Raw genomic sequence first — 19,310 nt, 5'->3', positions numbered from 1 at the left:
TAATTTCTTAGAGCAATCCTAATCTCTAGGAACCCAGTGACATGAGAATGAGATAATACACGAAACAGGAAATGGATCAGTTAGGAGTTCTCCATGTGCTACCCCGAGGGAAGGGAAAAATATTTGCAATAAGAGAAAATTAGTGCACAGCTGATGCCAGGAGGAAACCTGTCAGGGAAAGGAATAGATAAAGTCTAGAGCAGTAAGTAAGGAGGAGAAGGTGGGGCCCAGAGCTGGGGTATTTGGTGGGCTTCAGATCAATGACAGTCTTGAAGGTTTTGTAAGATGTTCCCATGAGAAGGCACTGAAAGATGAACACAGTGGAAAGGGGAGGGCCTTTAAAGCATCGCTGTGCATGCATGTAAGGACTGCACTATCAAGAGAAAGAATAGATGGTAGGGCAGGATGACCTGGTAGCAGTGAAGATGATGAGAAGTGATTGGATTTGGGATTATGGAGAGAGCACAGATAGGAGGCAGTGATAGAGGGATCTGAAGAATGGCGGTGCCTTGTCTTTTCATAAGGGTATCTGATTAATGAAATCAATGTGTTTTAGGTGATGATTGAGTTCTGAGTGGGTTGGTGGGGAAACAGAGGTTGTGTTGATTTCAAAAAGTCAGCAGTTTGAAGCCAATAGGAAAGGTAATTATCTTCTCCAAATTGACCTTTTCCTGTTGCAGCTGGGACTCTCAGCTCCTTGGCTTCACCTTCAATGACATGTTCATCCGCATCTCCACTCGCCTTCCCTCCAAGTACCTCTATGGCTTTGGGGAAACTGAGCACAGCTCCTTTAGGAGAGACTTGAACTGGCACACCTGGGGCATGTTTTCCAGAGATCAACCCCCTGGGGTAAGGACAGAGCATTTGGGTTCTGCCTCTTTACTTCTCTCTGCACACATGGTGTGCCCTCTTGGCTTCACCTACCCAGACTCAACATGGATTGTCACATTCTTCTTTTAGGCAAATGGGCCAGTTCTCAAGCTTCTTTGTTTCTCGTGTGTTTAACTTACTTTTAAGAGAAGTCTAGACCCATAATATCAAACATATTTTTGTTGAGTAACTTCTCATTAAAAATGTATTTTAACCTCTTATCACCTGTTCCCCATAACTCTCAGTACAAGAAGAATTCCTATGGTGTTCACCCCTACTACATGGGACTAGAGGAAGATGGCAGTGCCCACGGAGTCCTCCTGCTGAATAGCAATGCCATGGGTAGGATGATGCTGGCCCTTCCCTTGATCTCAGTACTAATCTTTCTTGAGTCAGTGTAGAATATATTGAACTATTTTGAAGCTATGGGGTAGAGCGCTCATTCTGGGAGTATGATCTATGATGAAAAGATTCTTGATTGTAGGAAAGGGTAGAAAGTGGTGAGGTGGTTGTCTAAATTTTCTCTGTATATGCCTAATTTGTTGAACAGCTCCTCCTCTCTCTATCTATCTTAAGTTTCACATCTATAAGACTACTTTTAGGTCATCATTCTTAACTAGTCAATTTGTAAATTCCAGACTCAGTAGAATATTGTCTTAATTATCATAATGTTATAAAAAAATGCTTGATGTCTGGTAATGTCACCCCTCTTTGTTCTTGTTTATAAGTTCTTGACAACTGTATTTCATTAAAAATTTTAATCAGGTTATCAAGTTTCAAAAAAGTCCTGTCGAGACTTTGAGATCACTTTGAGAAGAAATTGACATTTATTATGAACATGAGATTTACTTTTTTATTTATGTACTATCAATGCTTCTTAAAGTTTTATAATTCTGCTAACATTCTTGCACATTTTTAATAGAGTTGTTATTGAATATTTGGTTGTTCATTGAATTAAAATGGCATTTTAACATTAAAAAAAGAAAATTAGGTGGTTGGGAAAAATTTGTAGGTAATAATTGGTGAAATGTGAAAAGGCTCATTCTTCAGTGAATGTTTATTTGTCTGTCGAATTTTCCTGTTTTGATAACATATAATGTTAAGAAAAGTGCTGTTATTGGAGAAGTTGGTAAAGTGTTCATGGAAACTCTCGGCACAATTCTTGAAACTTCTTGTGAGTCTTAAACTATTCTTAAAAAGTTATAAAAATAATTTTCAAGGTGCAGAATGATAAACACAATAATTAGACAACCAAAGGGAGAACATCCAGGCATGGGATCCTATAGCCATTCTCTAAGTTCTTCATCATTGTGGGTATAGTGTAGACTATTTGCTCCTCATGTGGAGCAATGGAGGAGAGAGAAGACATGGTAGCCAGAGCTCATTCCTCACTTTGAAGGTTTGAAGTTTCCTTGGCATTTTCCTGTTTTCAGATGTGACATTCCAGCCCATGCCTGCCCTGACATACCGTACCACAGGGGGAATTCTGGACTTTTATGTGTTCTTGGGGCCAACTCCAGAGACTGTCACTCAGCAGTACACTGAGGTCTGTGGAAATTCATTTTGTTGTCAGATGTTCATACAGCGATTCTGTGTTCCAAGTCTCATATTTGTTAGTGTAACTCCCATGTGATAACTAAACTTGTTGACTTTTCTCAAGAATAGGTATGTTTAAAAATAAGCAGCAATAAATATATTATAATAATCATTGATTTCAGTGGTTCTCTGTCACAGAGGAGTATAAGTTAGGCATGGTAGTGCTGGTACTGGTGAGGCTATTTTGGTGATGTTGGTAATGGTGGTCATGGTGAGGAGAGTGGTGGTAGAGCTGGTATCTATGGTAGGAGTGTTGGAAGTTTTTATGGGAGTGGTGATGGTGACAGGAGAGAGTGTGGAGAATGGTAACATCTTGGTAGAAATAAGAGTTATGTAGCAATTACTGTCTGTACTACTCAGTGGATGTCCAATCACTTCACATATATTGTGTCATTCAGTCCTCATAAAAAACAGATACTACTACTATACTTAAGTTACAGGTGCAGAACCAGGCACACAGAGGTTAGTCAATGTGGCTCAATGTTGCACAGACAGCAGTGCTTGGAACCTGCATACTGACCCATATATTTTGCCTCTGTGTTTTATCCTCTTAACTAGTAAGTTAGACCTCCTGTAGAAATCAGAATAAAAGTAAGCCTTTTAAAATTCTGAGAATGAGCTCTAATCTAACTAGAATCTAGTGGCTGTGTAGTTCTTTGAATTTCTCTCTGGATTTGAATTTGTTTGCTATCTAGTTTGGAGCAATGGAAAATTAATTTCACTTACTTCATGGTCTCTGCTTTTTCTTTTTAACACCATTTACAAGCAAACAACAAAATTTCATTCTTTTATGGCTGAATAAACTTCATTTGTATATGAATACCACAGTTTCTTAATCCATTCATCAGTAGTGGGGCATCTTGGATGTTTCCATTGCTTAGCTATTGTGAATAGTGCTGCAATAAACATGTGTGTTCATGTGCTGTTTTTGTAACCTGACTTACATTCCTTCAGGTATATCCCTAGGAGTGGTAGTAACTTCTGCTTTTAAGGACTAATATTTTATGATTGTGTTCTAGGTGATTGGTCGTCCTGTGATGGTACCTTACTGGTCCCTGGGGTTCCAGCTTTGTCGCTATGGATATGAGAACGACTCTGAGATCTCCAGCTTGTACGATGACATGGTGGCTGCCCAGATCCCCTATGTATGTATAGGGCATGGTGAACTGGCTCTATGAGCTCATAGCTAATACAGGTGTCTCTGGGTCTGCATTTATTTGTTGAATTTTCATGCTATTCTATAAGGACTCCAAGTGCTTTCTAACGTGATGTCATAATGAGCCTGACCCCAGCACAGTAATACATGTGTGCACCTTGCCCATAATTTACACTCCTAATAGTTCAGAATCTGACATTTAGGAAGGCTGGCTTAAGGCTCTTTCTGTTTATCATACTTTCTTGCTTTTCTTTTATATTACTTTAAGACTTTTAGTCAAGAAATATTTGATCCCATAAGAATCAAAGATTTCTCCAACAGTAGTTTTGTTAACGTAAAAGATTTAAACCAGATTTTTAAAATAAAATTTTGTGTTATATAGGTCTCTACTCCATCAGTTTGTGGGCACCATGGCATGTTATTCTCTAAGCCCTTCTCTACTCGCACGGTGAATAGTGGTTGGGTTTCTAGGAAAGCATATCTGGAAACAAACTTTATCCTTCATCTAATAATTAGAGTGATCCCATGGACCACATTCATATTTAACATTTTTTTGTTTATATTTTTCAATCAATGCAAAGTATAAAATGCAGTATATCGTTCTTCATAAGAAAACTCTATGCAGTTACCAAAAAGGCTGTCTCTTCCACATCAATTACACATTTTTGTCTGTCTTTCCTTTAAAGTAGATTTACTGTTCAAGTGGTATTAGAACTGTAGTGTTCACATTATTTTGTCTTAACATGAACCATGTACTCCAGGAATAGTCTCATGGGGAAAGTAATCACACTCACTCCTTTATATTGGCAATTTCCAGGGCATTTTCTCATAAAGGGATTTTATTGGTCTTTACGACATCATTTCCAGATAGGCATTATCATATTGTCTTAGTCTGTCTGTCTGTTTGTCTCTCTCTCTCTCTCTCACTCTGTGTGTATATGTATGTGTGGTTCAAATTATTTTCTTTTGTTTGAGTGAAAAATTTAAAAATGGATATGTGAATATCTCATTCGATAGATTATAAATAACAGATCTCGATTTTAAAGACTCACAAAGAAGTCATTTGAAATTCACCATTGGTGGTACAGGGGTCTTTTCTTCTGGAACCTGCATGTGTACCACCAGCCCCCACTCTGATTCCTTGTGTCCTCCCCCAGGATGTGCAGTACTCAGACATCGACTACATGGAACGGCAGCTGGACTTCACCCTCAGCCCCAAGTTTTCTGGATTTCCAGATCTGATCAATCGCATGAAAGACAGAGGGATGCGGGTCATCCTTATTCTGGTTAGTCCTTGTGTGAAGATGGGCGTGTCTGGGACAGTGAGTGGGCTTTGGTACAGACAGCCTTTTATTTTCTCACTTTCCATGTCACCAAAGGAGAAATTTAAAGTGCTTTCTTAGAATTCTTACTCTATGGTTTAAGTGATTCTAGGGACATCATTGTGGAGAGATTCCCTTTTTTCTGTCTTTGGTCATTCTCTTGAGTTTGATTTTCCACCTCTCTTGTGTTTTGACGTCAGGATCCAGCCATTTCTGGTAATGAGACAGAGCCGTATCCTGCCTTCACTGAGGGAGTGCAAGATGATGTCTTCATTAAGTATCCAGATGATGGAGGAATTGTCTGGGGAAAGGTACGATCAAAGTGGTGATCCACTAAACCTAGTCTTAGTGGGGGGGGAGCTATTAATGTGTTCATTCATTTTGTTTTAGGTCTTTTCTCTTTGGAATCTTAGGTCAGTAGTGATTTTTGGAAGGAGGTAATACCTGTGTTGAACTCAGGGCTTTGTGCGTGGTAAGCAGGCACTCTGCCTCTTGAACCACTTTGCAAGTCCTTTTTTGGTTGGTTTCTTTTGAGACAGGTTCTTTCTTCTATGCCCACAACTTGGGCCCTGGGCCTCCTATTCATGCTTCCTGCAGTAGCTGGGGTGACAGGTATACACCACTGTGCCCAGCCTTTGGTCCAAATGGGGTCCCAGAAACATTTTTGTCTGGACCGGCCTTGATCATGATCCTCCTGATCATATCCCCAGATGGGAATTATCTGGGGAAGATATGATTGATCTAAGTATGATCCATTAACCACTAGCCTGAGTGTGAGGAGCATTTAATATGTTAATTCATGCTGTTTGTGAGACTTTCCTATTTAATCTGAGGATTATAGTTTTTATTTTTCTAGAAATATTTTTCCATTTAGTTTAGGACGTTGTGGAATCTAATATGCTTTAGATGAACTCTGCATGATAGTTTCTTAGGAAATACATAGGAATACATGGGAAATATCTGATGCATTACTGTTGAACATTTTTCTCTGCATAGGTCTGGCCTGATTTCCCTGATGTTGTTGTGAACAACTCTCTAGACTGGGACAGTCAAGTGGAGGTAAGAGGCTGTTTATGGATGATGGGTGAAGTCAGCGTGGCCAGAACGGGGCAGCCATAGCTATGATACCAGACATGTTCATACCATGGATATGAGGGAAAATGCATAGACCTGTGCCCCTCATGTCAGTCTGAGTGTGGATTACATTGTACAGAGTAATGTTTTGTTTCCCTTGCTATGCAGGCAGTATTGCTCTTGGACTATACCTCAGAGAACTTCAATTATTTGACCATGTCTAGGTGACACAATGGTGATTTCAAATCCAAGGCTTTTTATTTCAATGGTCCATGGAATTTTCATTGGATGATACCTCTAAGAAGTACTATCATTTCTCTGAAGAGGGTTGTTTCTGTGATTGTGCTTGCCTTGGGTACCCCTTTCAGAGTTCCCAACCTTTGTCATTATTGATTGGGTCTTATTCTCCGTACATTGTTCCTTCTGCATGTACACTTTTCCATCTTCACAAATATCCTGGTCATACTCCTATCCTGCCTCTGGTATCTCATGCTTGTTTGACTTCTTAGCTTCCAGCCTTACATTAAAATGTTTTTGTCTTCTGGTTCTTGCTTGTAATGCATCCAGAAAGCCTTGAGTTCTGGGTGTGAATTCTTCTCAGTCTCCCTAAGGATTGGTTGTTTGAATACATTCTTGGTTCCTTCATGGTTTAAGAAATCTTCATCCTAATCATTTGATCCTGATGTGGACACCAAGAATTGACACAGCCTGTTTGATCTGCTGTCAAATGTAATAGTCCCTGTGAGCAGGGTTCTTAGGTTTGTGTGGGGAACTCAACACAATTAAGGCAAGTACCTTGCCTTAATGTCTTTAGCTCTTCTTCAATATTTACTGTTCTTTCTGGAGAGGAATATTGGTAGTGCTTATGTTGGTTTTGTAACCTCAATAGAGGGGCTGGGGAAAACAAAACCATTTCCCAGGAGACTAGCCAAGGGTTTATGGTCTACAGAAGCTGGCCTCTGCCTGGACCTCAATGTGGTATAAGTAGTAGTGTATAGAAACTATCAGGATTAAGGATTCATCTGATAAATATCTTTATCAAACCAAAACACAGAGATTGTGAATTAGTTATTAGTCACTCAGAATCCTATGGTCTCAAACTTGTGTTTATGCTCTTTCTGTAAGTATAGAATAGAAGTCATTGAAGGAATGTGTAGGAAAAGATCCCAGTCACCAGGAATGGGACTGGCTGGTGGTATGTGAAATATTCATGCCTTATCCAGAGGATTTAATTATCATGGCTGAAGGACAGTCCTTTAGGGGAAAATAGATATAACACAGAACTAGTACAGACTGTGTACTTAGGTCTGAAGCTAAAATAGCTCCCCGAAAGAAGTTAGAAGAAATCAGTGGTGTACAGTTAACTGGCATTAGCCTCTGATGCCCTTGATCCCATTGGCAGCAGTAATACTCTATGTGCAAAGCGAGACACCTACCCTAAGATCAGGCTGCAGGGATATTGGATTAAGTGTCTTTTTTTCTGGAGTAGATGAAATAGAAAGTAGAACCTGATGGGCCAGGTTTCAAATATTGGTGATAATGATTCAGACTAAGTTCAGGGTTGTTTCTCTTGTATTCACTATTGAGCAAGTCGATCTATTTATCTATCTATCTATCTATCTATCTGTCATCTCTCTATCTTCTGATAAGGATTCAAAGAGAGGACCTAGCTCCTTCTCCTTTCCATCATTTTCCACAGAGGGTCACTTTGATTTTGCCTCTCTAGGAATCCCACACTGACAAAGTGACTTACCAGGTCAAGACATTCAGGATCTTACGCTCTCTGGCATTTAAATGCTTGCATTAGTGCCGGCCCTCTTCATTATTCAGTTAATTGACTGTTACCTTATGAGACATACTGTTTCTCCCCTTTCTAAGACAATGCTTCCCCCTAATTTTCAGGTTGTTTGGAGGTATGTGGGGCAGTATTGGTAATCACAATACCCCCTGTGACCATTAGTAGGTGATGACCTGGGATGTCCATTGCTGTTATTACAGGGCATTTTATATACGGAATTCGTTTTCCCTAAATTCCAGTTGTGCCTTTTGGTGAGAATCCCTTCATTAGGAGGCATTTAATCTATTATCCTGCTCATAGAGATTTTCCCTAGTCAGAAAAATTGTGATTATTTATATTTGTAAGTTCCACTCAATGAGGCTTTAAGGGCAAGATAACTGATGTCCAGATCTAGCATTGCTGAGACTAGTGTAAAATAAACAGGCAGCCAGGAAGCCCAAGGAAAGAGGATTTTTGGGTCTGTGTCTCAGAAGTTTAATACAGTAAGTCTACAGTAGAACGCAGACATGACATTTCATTTTTGGTACCCTGCAGTGGGTTGTGATAAATATTAAGTACCAGTCATGTTTGTGGGCCCATCACTACTTAAAAATGAAGGAATGGGAGGGATAAAGGAATAAGGCAAGAGTTAAGTAGGGACAGGAGGAGGCAGAGCCAGCACCCTAGAAAATGTAGGACTTTTAAAATCAGGATCACAGCAACATTTAGTAAGATTAATAAACCATAGTTGGCTATTATTTTCCATGTGCAACCCATACAGAGTACAATTCTGACTAAGAACACAGCTAACAATGACTCTTTATTCCAATCCGTGTCCCCATCCATCCCATTGTTTATGACCTTGCCTGAGCTGTGGCTCTTTGTTTTTGGTGAAAAGTTCGCCTTGTCTAGTTCCAAGCTTGCTCTATGTATTACCCAACAAAAGGAATCCCAAGGTTCCCTGTGATGGGATACCTTGCTCTCCCACTCCTCTAAGCCAGATTTATGGATTCTGATCCATTTCTGCTTTTTAAGTAGGTTTTTCTTCTGTGATTTGTGGATTCCTAGATGGCTTTTGTCTGTTGTGGAGAAACTGTAGTTTCTCCAGACCAAATGTTCTTTCTGTTGTTCTTATTACCTTCACCATTGGCATTGACTTATAATACAGCAGTTCCCACAGAGGAGGCTAATTATTGAGACACACCAAGGACCCTACTGTCTCACAACATGCAACATGAAGGAGTAGATAGGCTTTTATGGATATTTGCTGTAATCGTGTAGCTGAATCCATAATTAAACACTAAACATTTAATATCATTGACTTATTGTTATGTCAGGTTCTAGCTAAGCATTGTAGGGGAATGAAGATCAATTAGACGAGTATAAAACAAGGTCCTTGCTCTCAAAACCTTTCCAGTATACTGAATAAATAACACCTTGGGTCCACTTTCATGTTAAAATGTAGACTCTTTTTTCTATTATTATGTGCATACAAGGCTTGGGTCATTTCTCTCCCCTGCCCCCACCCCCTCCCTTACCACCCACTCCGCCCCCTCCATCTCCCCCCTACCCTCTCAATACCCAGCAGAAACTATTTTGCCCTTATCTCTAATTTTGTTGAAGAGAGAGTATAAGCAATAATAGGAAGGAGCAAGTGTTTTTGCTGGTTGAGATAAGGATAGTTATACAGAGAGTTGACTCACATTGATTTCCTGTGCATGGGTGTTACCTTCTAGGTTAATTCTTTTTGATCTCACCTTTTCTCTAGTTCCTGGTCCCCTTCTCCTATTGGCCTCAGTTGCTTAAGGTATCTGCTTTAGTTTCTCTGCATTAAGAGCAACAAATGCTAGCTAATTTTTTGGTGTCTTACCTATCCTTACCGCTCCTTTGTGTGCTCTCGCTTTTATCATGTGCTCAAAGCCCAATCCCATTGTTGTGTTTGCCCTTGATTTAATGTCCGCATATGAGGGAGAACATATGATTTTTGGTCTTTTGGGCCAGGCTAACCTCACTCAGAATGATGTTCTCCAATTCTATTCATTTACCAGCGAATGATAACATTTCGTTCTTCTTCATGGCTGCATAGAATTCCATTGTGTATAGATACCACATTTTCTTAATCCATTCGTCGGTGGTGGGGCATCTTGGCTGTTTCCATAACTTGGCTATTGTGAATAGTGCTGCAATAAACATGGGTGTGCAGGTGCCTCTGTAGTAATCTGTGTTACAGTCTTTTGGGTCTATCCCCAAGAGTGGTATTGCTGGATCAAATGGTAGATCAATGTCTAGCTTTTTAAGTAGCCTCCAAATTTTTTTCCAGAGTGTTTGTAATAGTTTACATTCCCACCAACAGTGTAAGAGGGTTCCTTTTTCCCCACATCCTCGCCAACACCTGTTGTTGGTGGTGTTGCTAATGATGGCTATTCTAACAGGGGTGAGGTGGAATCTTAGCGTGGTTTTAATTTGCATTTCCTTTCTTGCTAGAGATGCTGAGCATTTTTTCATGTGTTTTTTTGCCATTTGAATTTCTTCTTTTGAGAAAGTTCTGTTTAGTTCACTTGCCCATTTCTTTATTGGTTCATTAGTTTTGGGAGAATTATTTTTTTAAGTTCCCTGTATATTCTGGTTATCTGTCCTTTGTCTGATGTATTACTGGCAAATATTTTCTCCTACTCTATGGGTGTTCTCTTCAGTTTGGAGACCATTTCTTTTGATGAACAGAAGCTTTTTAGCTTTATGAGGTCCCACTTATCTATGCTATCTCTTAGTTGCTGTGCTGCTGGGTTTTTGTTGAGAAAGTTCTTACCTATACCTACTAATTCCAGAGTATTTCCTACTCTTTCCTGTATCAACTTAAGAGTTTGGGGTCTGATATTAAGATCCTTGATCCATTTTGAGTTAATCTTGGTATAGGGTGATATACATGGATCTAGTTTCAGTTTTTTTCAGACTGCTAACCAGTTTTCCCAGCAGTTTTTGTTGAAGAGGCTGCTATTTCTCCATCGTATATTTTTAGCTCCTTTGTCAAAGACAAGTTGGTTATAGTTGTGTGGCTTCATATCTGGGTCCTCTATTATGTTCCACTGGTCTTCATGTCTGTTTCTATGCCAGTACCATGCTGTTTTTATTGTTATTGCTTTGTAATATAGTTTGAAGTCAGGTATTGTGATACCTCCTGCATTGTTCTTTTGACTGAGTATTGCCTTGGCTATTTGTGGCCTCTTGTGTTTACATGTAAATTTAACAGTAGATTTTTCAATCTCTTTAATGAATGTCATTGGAATTTTGATGGGAATTGCATTAAACATGTAGATTACTTTGGGGAGTATCAACATTTTTACTATGTTGATTCTACCAATCCATGAGCATGGGAGATCTCTCCACTTTCTATAGTCTTCCTCAATCTCTTCCTTCAGAAGTGTATCATTTTCTTTGTAGAGGTCTTTCACATCTTTTGTTAGGTTTACATCTAGGTATTTGATTTTTTTTGAGGCTATTGTAAATGGAATTGTTTTCATACATTCTTTTTCCGTTTGCTCATTGTTAGTGTATAGAAATGCTAATGATTTTTCTATGTTGATTTTATATCCTGCTACCTTGCGATAGCTATTGATGATGTCTAGAAGCTTCTGAGTAGAGTTTTTTGGGTCTTTAAGGTATAGGATCATGTCGTCTGCAAATAGGGATATTTTGACAGTTTCTTTACCTACTTGTATTCCTTTTATTCCTTCTTCTTGCCTAATTTCTCTGGCTAGTAATTCCAGTAGTATGTTGAATAGGAGTTGAGATAGTGGGCATCCTTGTCTGGTTCTTGATTTTAGAGAGAATGGTTTCAGTTTTTCTCCATTAAGTATAATACTGGCTGTACGTTTGTCATATATAGCTTTTATATTGTTGAGGTACTTTCCTTCTATTCCTAGTTTTCTTAGAGCTTTTATCATGAAATGGTGTTGGATCTTATCAAAGGCTTTTTCTGCATCTATTGAGATGATCAAGTGGTTTTTGTCTTTGCTTCTGTTAATGTGGTTTATTACGTTTATTGATTTTCATATGTTGAAGCACCCCTGCATCCCTGGGATGAAGCCTACTTGGTTGTGGTGAATAATCTTTTTGATGTGTTGTTGAATTCGGTTTGCCATTATTTTCTTGAGGATTTTTGCGTCAGTGTTCATTAAGGAGATTGGCCTATAGATCTCCTTTTTGGAGGTGTCTTTGCCTGATTTTGGGATAAGTGTAATACTGGCTTCATAAAATGTGTTTGGCAGTTTTCCTTCCCTTTCTATTTCATGGAACAGTTTAAGGAGTGTTGGTATCAGTTCTTTTTTAAAGGTCTGATAGAATTCAGCAGAGAATCCATCAGGTCCTGGACTTTTCTTTTTGGGGAGACTCTTGATTGCTGCTTCAATTTCATTTTGTGTTATAGATCTATTCAGGTGATTCATTTCCTCTTGGTTCAGTTTTGGATGGTCATATGTATCTAGAAATCTGTCCATTTCTTTTAGATTTTCAAATTTATTTGAATATAGGTTCTCAAAGTAGTCTCTGATGATTTCCTGGACTTCCATGGTGTTTGTTGTTATCTCCCCTTTTGCATTCCTGATTCTACTAATTTGGGTTTTTCTCTCCTCATTTTAGTCAGGTTTGCCAGGGGTCTATCGATCTTGTTTATTTTTTCAAAGAACCAACTTTTTGTTTCATTAATTCTTTGTATGGTTTTTTTGGTTTCTATTCCGTTGATTTCAGCCCTTATTTTTATTATTTCTCTCCTTCTATTTGTTTTGGGATTTGCTTGTTCTTATTTTTCTAGGAGTTTGAGATGTATCATTAGGTCATTGATTTGGGATCTTACAGTCTTTTTAATATATGCACTCATGGCTATAAACTTTCCTCTCAAGACTGCCTTAGCTGTGTCCCATAGGTTCTGGTAGGTTGTGTTTTCATTTTCATTGACTTCCAGGAACTTTTTAATTTCCTCTTTTATTTCATCAATGATCCATTCTTCATTAAGTAAGAGTTATTTAGTTTCCAGCTGTTTGCATGTTTTTTGTCTTTACTTTTGTTGTTGAGTTCTACTTTTACTGCATTGTGATCAGATAGTATGCACGGTATAATTTCTATTTTCTTATATTTGCTGAGACTTGCTTTGTGCCCTAGGATATGATCTATTTTGGAGAAGATTCTATGGACTGCTGAGAAGAATGTATATTGCGTACAAGTTTGATGAAATGTTCTGTAGACATCAACTAAGTCCATTTGATCTATTGCATATTTTAGATCTTGGATTTCTTTATTGATTTTTTGTTTGTATGACCTATCTATTGAAGATAATGGGGTGTTAAAATCTCCCACAACCACTGTGTTGGCGTTTAATATGCTTTTAGGTCTTTCAGGGTGTATTTAATGAAATTGGGTGCATTGACATTGGGTGCATACAGGTTGACGATTATTATTTCCTTTTGGTCTATTTCTCCTTTTATTAGTATAGAATGTCCTTCTTTATCTCATTTGATCAATGTAGGTTTGAAGTCTACTTTGTCAGAGATAAGTATTGCTACTCCTGCCTGTTTTCGGGGGCCATTAGCTTGGTAAATCTTCTTCCAGCCTTTCATCCTAAGCCTATGCTTATTTCTGTCAGTGAGATGGGTCTCCTGTAAGCAACAAATTGTTGGATCTTCCTTTTTAATCAATTTCATCAAGCGGTGCCTTTTGATGGGTGAATTAAGTCCGTTAACATTAAGTGTTAGTACTGATAGGTATGTGGTGATTCCTGTCATTTAGTTGTCTTAGTTGTTTGAAGGTTTGATTGTGTGTACCTAAGTTGAGGTTACTCTGTACTGTCTTGCTTTTTCTTTTTAAAATGTAGACATTACTTTCATTCTTTGAGGGAAAATGAAGAGAAGGGAAGGCTGAAAGTTCCTTAAGTCTTCCCATTTTACATCACCTAGAAATACAAATTTCTTGCGATTCTGAAATTACAGAAAATAGAGATCCATAAAAATTAGTGTAATATTATGAACTATAGTCTTATCCTCCCCTCTTTCCCAGTGGGAATGTCAGGTGGAAAATTCTTCAGAATTGATGCAGTTACCTGATGTCTGAATTTTCTGTCCCTGGCTCCTGGTTCATGGAAGAAGAGTTCTCTGAAAGTGTCTGGATAGTTGAGTGCAGGACAGTAGAGCTTTAAAACACCAAGAAGTGAGATCAGGATATTGGTTGTTACCATGTCTTTAGTTTTGAAAAGAACAATATTGCATAGACATTTTCCAAATGCTGAAGCATGTAATTTGTAGTTTGTTCATTTTTCTTTTCTTTCAACTCAATGTTTTTCTAGTAATCTAAGTGCATTATACTATGGAGGCAGTGTTTTGTGTATGTCTGTCACTTTTTACCACCATGTAGTACAACTCTTTGCATGATTAAGTTCTTAATACCTGGGTGACTACTTTCTTGTATATTAGTTTGAGAATAGTAAATTGTACTTTATTTTCATAGCAATACCGAGCTTATGCGGCCTTCCCGGACTTTTTCCGTAATTCAGCTGTCCAGTGGTGGAAGAGGGAAATTGGAAAAATGTATAATAATACAGAAAGTCCAGAGAAGAGCTTGAAGTTTGATGGCATGTGGATTGTAAGTGCAGCTTGGATGCCTGTGTACATGTGGAGAATTGTGTGTTCATCTCTGTTTTAGCATGTGGACACTGACCTAGAATAAGGGGATTATAACCACCCAAGAAAGACTTTGCACATCTCATACTGGAGGAGAATAGAATAGCCCAGTCATTCTCATCCCTCATACCTTGCTTGAAATCCCTAATATTAAACCTTGAGAGTGATTGCTGAGAGGCCCCTAGAACTTTGTTTGCCTTGAGGGAGATTTCTTTAACCCTCTAGCCAGTCATCCCATAGGAGTTATTTTCTCTTTGTAGCCCATTCTGCCCACAATGTAACGATCCTCCCAGGGCAATGCCTATAGGAATTGCAGTGTGTTTAAGGATTTATTCATTACTTCCTCACTTCAGAACTGACAATTGTAATTATCTTTAAAAGCAACCCTGTTTGTGTTTGACATTTCTAGGATATGAATGAGCCTTCAAGCTTTGTGAATGGGGCCGTTCCTGCAGGCTGCAGGAATGCTACTCTGAACCATCCTCCCTACATGCCGCGTAAGGACCCTGGCCTCCTCCACCTGTAGAGGCCTGGCTGGGAAAAGCAATGACTGCTAGAGCTCAGCAGCCAGAGTGTACCTTGAGCACTGTGTGCAGGTCCTCACTGGTGCTGTGGTTTACTGGGGCCCAGAGACAGGAGTACTTCATGTACTTTGCCCCCTAGGGTATGTGTATGTTACTGGATCCCCTGGGTGAGTTTTTGGAATTTGCTCAGAGAGCATGTAACAGTGGTAATGTCTCCAATTGTTCTCACAGCTAGATTTCTTAGTTCTTCAGGCTTATTAAAATTTACCCACACAATTTCTATTACACCAATGGGTAAAATGATGTGACTTCCCCACTGGTAGCTGATGGTGTTTGGAATTACACGTGAGTTTGTCTTGGCTCCATAAATCATTCTTTGTGTGAGTCAAACTCCAGAGATACTGTGGTATTTCCAAGCATCAGTTTTCTAAATGTACGGGGCAAATAGCCCGCACACTTCAAAGGTTTATTGTAAGAGTTATGTGAGCTAATGTATGTGTTCAAGGCACTGCTCGGGGCCTGCTCCATAGTGAGTGCCTGATAATCCCTTGTTCTTCTAATACCTCCACTTCTGCACGAATGATGGTGAAGACACCTGCAGCACCACTGCACGCAGAGCAGAGCACTCTTCTCATGCCCTGAGGGAGGGAGAGTGACCCATGCAGGGGTCTCATGACCCAGAGCTCGATCCCTTAAAGAGCGGCCAGGAACTGAAAGTGTCAGGGCTGTTTTTCACATTTCCAATCTTTCCTCTCAGATGTGGAGGACAGGGGTGTGGGCCTCAGCAGCAAGACCCTGTGCATGGAGAGTGAGCAGATCCTGCCGGATGGTTCGCGGGTGCGGCACTATGATGTGCACAGCCTGTACGGGTGGTCCCAGACCAGACCCACCTATGAGTAAGTCAATTTCTGTCTCCCTCCTCTAGTTGGCATCACCTGTGTGCTCAGCATAGCTTCCCTTCTTTTCCTTAACTACCCTTACTAAGGAGTAAGAATTTCATTACAAGTATGTAGCATTCTTATTTACTCAATGTACACCCTGTGAGTATGGATTGAGGTCCTGTGATTATAGTTGTGGAGGACAGGTTTAATAAGTCATAGACTCTTCAGTGAGTTGCAAATATTCCTCGTGGTGGACACAAGCCTGGAGATACCTGATATTAATAGATAATGCAGCTATTGCTATATATCTGTCTCATTTGTTCAAGTAAATGAGTGGGGAAGGGAAACTCTACTCATGACTAAAGTGGGTGGGGGGGAAGAGAGAGAGAGAGACAGAGAGAATATCTTTCTAGCATAGAAAAGAATGTAAGAATCTGAGCTTTAAGCAGATTCTTTAGATAGCCAGAAAAGCATATGCTGAAAGGATCAAGTGTAGTTTTGAAACTATATGGTTTTCAATCTTTAATGAGAAATGAAAATATTTTTGGGCTTTATCTTTGAGATTCAGGTCTATGTTGGTTTTCTTTTTCCTCACCATCAGGCTGCTAATTTTTTTTTCTTTTACTTGTAGTGTTTTATGTAATGATTCCTGTCCTTAGCTGTGTATCTTTGATAGTGAGAGGTTCAGAATTTAGGCACATAGTCATGAATTACTACTCTACGGGAATATGTTGGGTATTTTTAGTGAAACAATAATGTATTTTCTGTAAGATCTGGTACCTTAATAGGGGTGTTTACTGTTGCTTATGGGGTTTGTATATGGGGTTAGAGTGTTGGAATGCAGTGTTTACATTTCTCTGACAGCTGTCAATGTAAGGACAGAGCTTTATGTACTGGATTGAACAGATGGAAATGCAGAGGCTTTTTAAAAAGACTTACTTGTTTACATTTCATATCTCCCTTCCCTGTCCTCTCCATTTTACTGATTCATTTTCTCCTCACATATAAAAAAACCATTTGTTGGGAAAATAAAAAACAAGACCTAGAGATAGCTTACTATTTTTCGACGACCCATGATGATGTTCTGTATAAAACAAGGTAAAAAAGCATTGCACCAATGTTCTTGTTTTTTCCATCAGCCAGTGTATCCTTGCTCAGGCTCAGACTCCAGGAAGCATACAGTCAGGGAGCAAACATTTTGTCACCAAGCCCTATGCCAAAGAGCTCTGGAGGGAAACCCTATTGCCTTTCTTCCTCTGCTCTGGCCTCAGTTCTCCTGTTCTCCTCCTAACAGAGCTGTGCAGGAGGTGACAGGAGAGCGAGGGATCATCATCACCCGCTCCACATTCCCTTCCTCTGGCCGCTGGGCAGGACACTGGCTGGGAGACAACACAGCTGCTTGGGATCAGCTGAAGAAATCTATCATTGGTGAGTGGGATTGTTCTGAGGAGCCTCTCTGCCCATAGGGGAGGGAGTTAGATCCTTGATGAAGGAGGGAGGAAGAGGCAGGTCATGAGGGCCTGGCTTGACATAGCTGTGGTTCTCATTGCAGGCATGATGGAGTTCAGTCTGTTTGGCATCTCCTATGTAAGTGACCTTTGGATTCTCCTAGTCCTCAAGAAGATGGTGGCATCTTTCAGAACTTCTTAAGACGCTTGTTTTCTTCCCTTTTATTTCAGACAGGGGCAGATATTTGTGGGTTCTTTGAAGATGCTGAATATGAGATGTGTGCTCGCTGGATGCAGCTGGGAGCCTTTTACCCCTTCTCCAGGAACCACAATGGCGAGGGGAACAGGGTAGGACCTGAGCACCCACCTTACCTGTTTTGTTGTCACTGGCAACTTTCAATTTTGAGCTATATTTTATGCCATCCTTATTCCCTGAACACAATTTCACATCATTACACTCCTGTCAGTGAGTCAAATTTCTTAGTAAGATCCTTTTTTTCTTTTCAAGGAAGAATAGTTTCCCAACATATCCCAAGCAGAATGCTTGACATACAAAACTTTGATGACCTTTCTCAGGCTATTAAGAATATTCTGTTCTGTAGTTTCCTCCATAACCATCTCTGCTTTGTTGTGTGTGATCTATAGGAAATAAGACAGAAATAGATGGCATGAATGTCATAAATTACCGGGATTGGATCTGAATCCTTTTTTCTGTCTTCTTTAGAGACAAGACCCTGTATCCTGGGATGATGCTTTTGTGAATATTTCCAAAAATGTGATTCAGACCAGATACACCCTGTTGCCCTATCTCTACACTTTGATGTACAAGGCCAACACAGAGGGCATCACTGTTGTGCGGCCACTACTCCACGAGTGAGTGTCTTCCTAAACTCCTGCTGACTAAAGGATAATTTATTTCATTCTGTTGGGTGTCAGTAGGTGCAAACAATTCTTCCAATTTGGAGATATGCTTTGTTCTGTCATAAGCCTCCAGGCAGAGCACATACATTTCTTGACCTTTTTGTACAATGTGACACTTAGAAAAAGCATTGAATGAAAGACTATATACTGAGTGGACTTTTTTTGGACATGATCAAATACAGCAGAGTAGAATTTATTTTCTATATGACCATGGTAAGACCTTCCATTTTTTGTAGGAGTTTGGTTATGCAGATGTAGACCAAAATGTGTTCAGGTCACTGAAGAGGGCATTCTAGATTAGAAGGATGAGGGCTTTCTTGTATTGAAATGTGCTGTCATAAGGTAAATTGAAGGTGCACAGGAGAGCACATCCCTAAATTGTTGAGGTATGATGAACACAGCACGCAAAAAGTGGAGACAATGTGATCGTCACTAAGCTTGAGTAGAGGAAAATGTGATAGGCTGCAGCTGGATTTCTGACCTGGGCCTAAACTGGAGGATTTCTTCAAGGCCTTGGGCTGGAGCCCAGTTGGGGCTCTGATTGTGACACGTTCATTTCCTTCTTCAGGTTTGTGTCAGACAGACAGACCTGGGATATAGATGGTCAGTTCCTGCTGGGTCCAGCTTTCTTGGTCAGCCCTGTCCTGGAGTGTGTAAGTATGGAGGCTCCTACTGGGGGGAGGATCCCAGCTGTAAGGCTAGGTGAATCAGGTTGGAGACGTCTGGTATGAGGGATCCTGAAACATTGCTCCTAATTCTCTGTTTGTCTCTTTGTCTCTTTCTGAGTAAAACTCTATACCTTAGGTTACTTGGGTCAGGCCCTTCTTAAAGTCAGCCTAGCAGTTTGGTTCATAGAACAATCAAGAAGAAAAATAACATGTTTGTATATTTGAAGATTATGTAGTTTGTCCAGAAACTAAAATAAGGAGCATAGAATAAAGTTGGTGGAAGCAGTGTAAGAATTCATGCAGTCTTCTGTCTCCCTTAATGCAAAGCTTACCAGGAGAACAGCATGCAGCAATGTGTGTCTTCTTATTGCTGCTGACCAAGCCTCCATACCTTCTGTAAGTGGTACT

At 39.7% G+C, this 19,310-nt stretch overlaps 1 protein-coding gene across 3 annotated transcripts in view; it reads left to right on the top strand.

Annotated features, from left to right (window-relative positions):
* The window catches only part of LOC109695405 (maltase-glucoamylase-like), a 174,437-nt gene that overhangs the window by 117,166 nt on the left and 37,961 nt on the right, over positions 1–19,310 (top strand). For all 3 annotated transcript variants that reach the window (XM_074061721.1, XM_074061719.1, XM_074061718.1), the window contains 15 exons: positions 681–849; positions 1,116–1,212; positions 2,304–2,416; positions 3,486–3,611; positions 4,780–4,908; positions 5,145–5,255; positions 5,941–6,003; positions 14,288–14,422; positions 14,870–14,957; positions 15,742–15,880; positions 17,160–17,293; positions 17,418–17,452; positions 17,545–17,661; positions 18,038–18,186; positions 18,803–18,887. In XM_074061721.1, coding sequence (XP_073917822.1) covers positions 681–849; positions 1,116–1,212; positions 2,304–2,416; positions 3,486–3,611; positions 4,780–4,908; positions 5,145–5,255; positions 5,941–6,003; positions 14,288–14,422; positions 14,870–14,957; positions 15,742–15,880; positions 17,160–17,293; positions 17,418–17,452; positions 17,545–17,661; positions 18,038–18,186; positions 18,803–18,887 — 1,690 coding nt within the window. The remainder of the gene's footprint in view (positions 1–680; positions 850–1,115; positions 1,213–2,303; positions 2,417–3,485; positions 3,612–4,779; positions 4,909–5,144; positions 5,256–5,940; positions 6,004–14,287; positions 14,423–14,869; positions 14,958–15,741; positions 15,881–17,159; positions 17,294–17,417; positions 17,453–17,544; positions 17,662–18,037; positions 18,187–18,802; positions 18,888–19,310) is intronic.

Source organism: Castor canadensis, chromosome 2, assembly GCF_047511655.1.
Source record: "Castor canadensis chromosome 2, mCasCan1.hap1v2, whole genome shotgun sequence".
Classification (NCBI taxonomy): Eukaryota; Metazoa; Chordata; class Mammalia; order Rodentia; family Castoridae; genus Castor; species Castor canadensis.
Note: the sequence above shows the minus strand (reverse complement) of the source record. Positions and strands in the feature narration are given on the sequence as shown.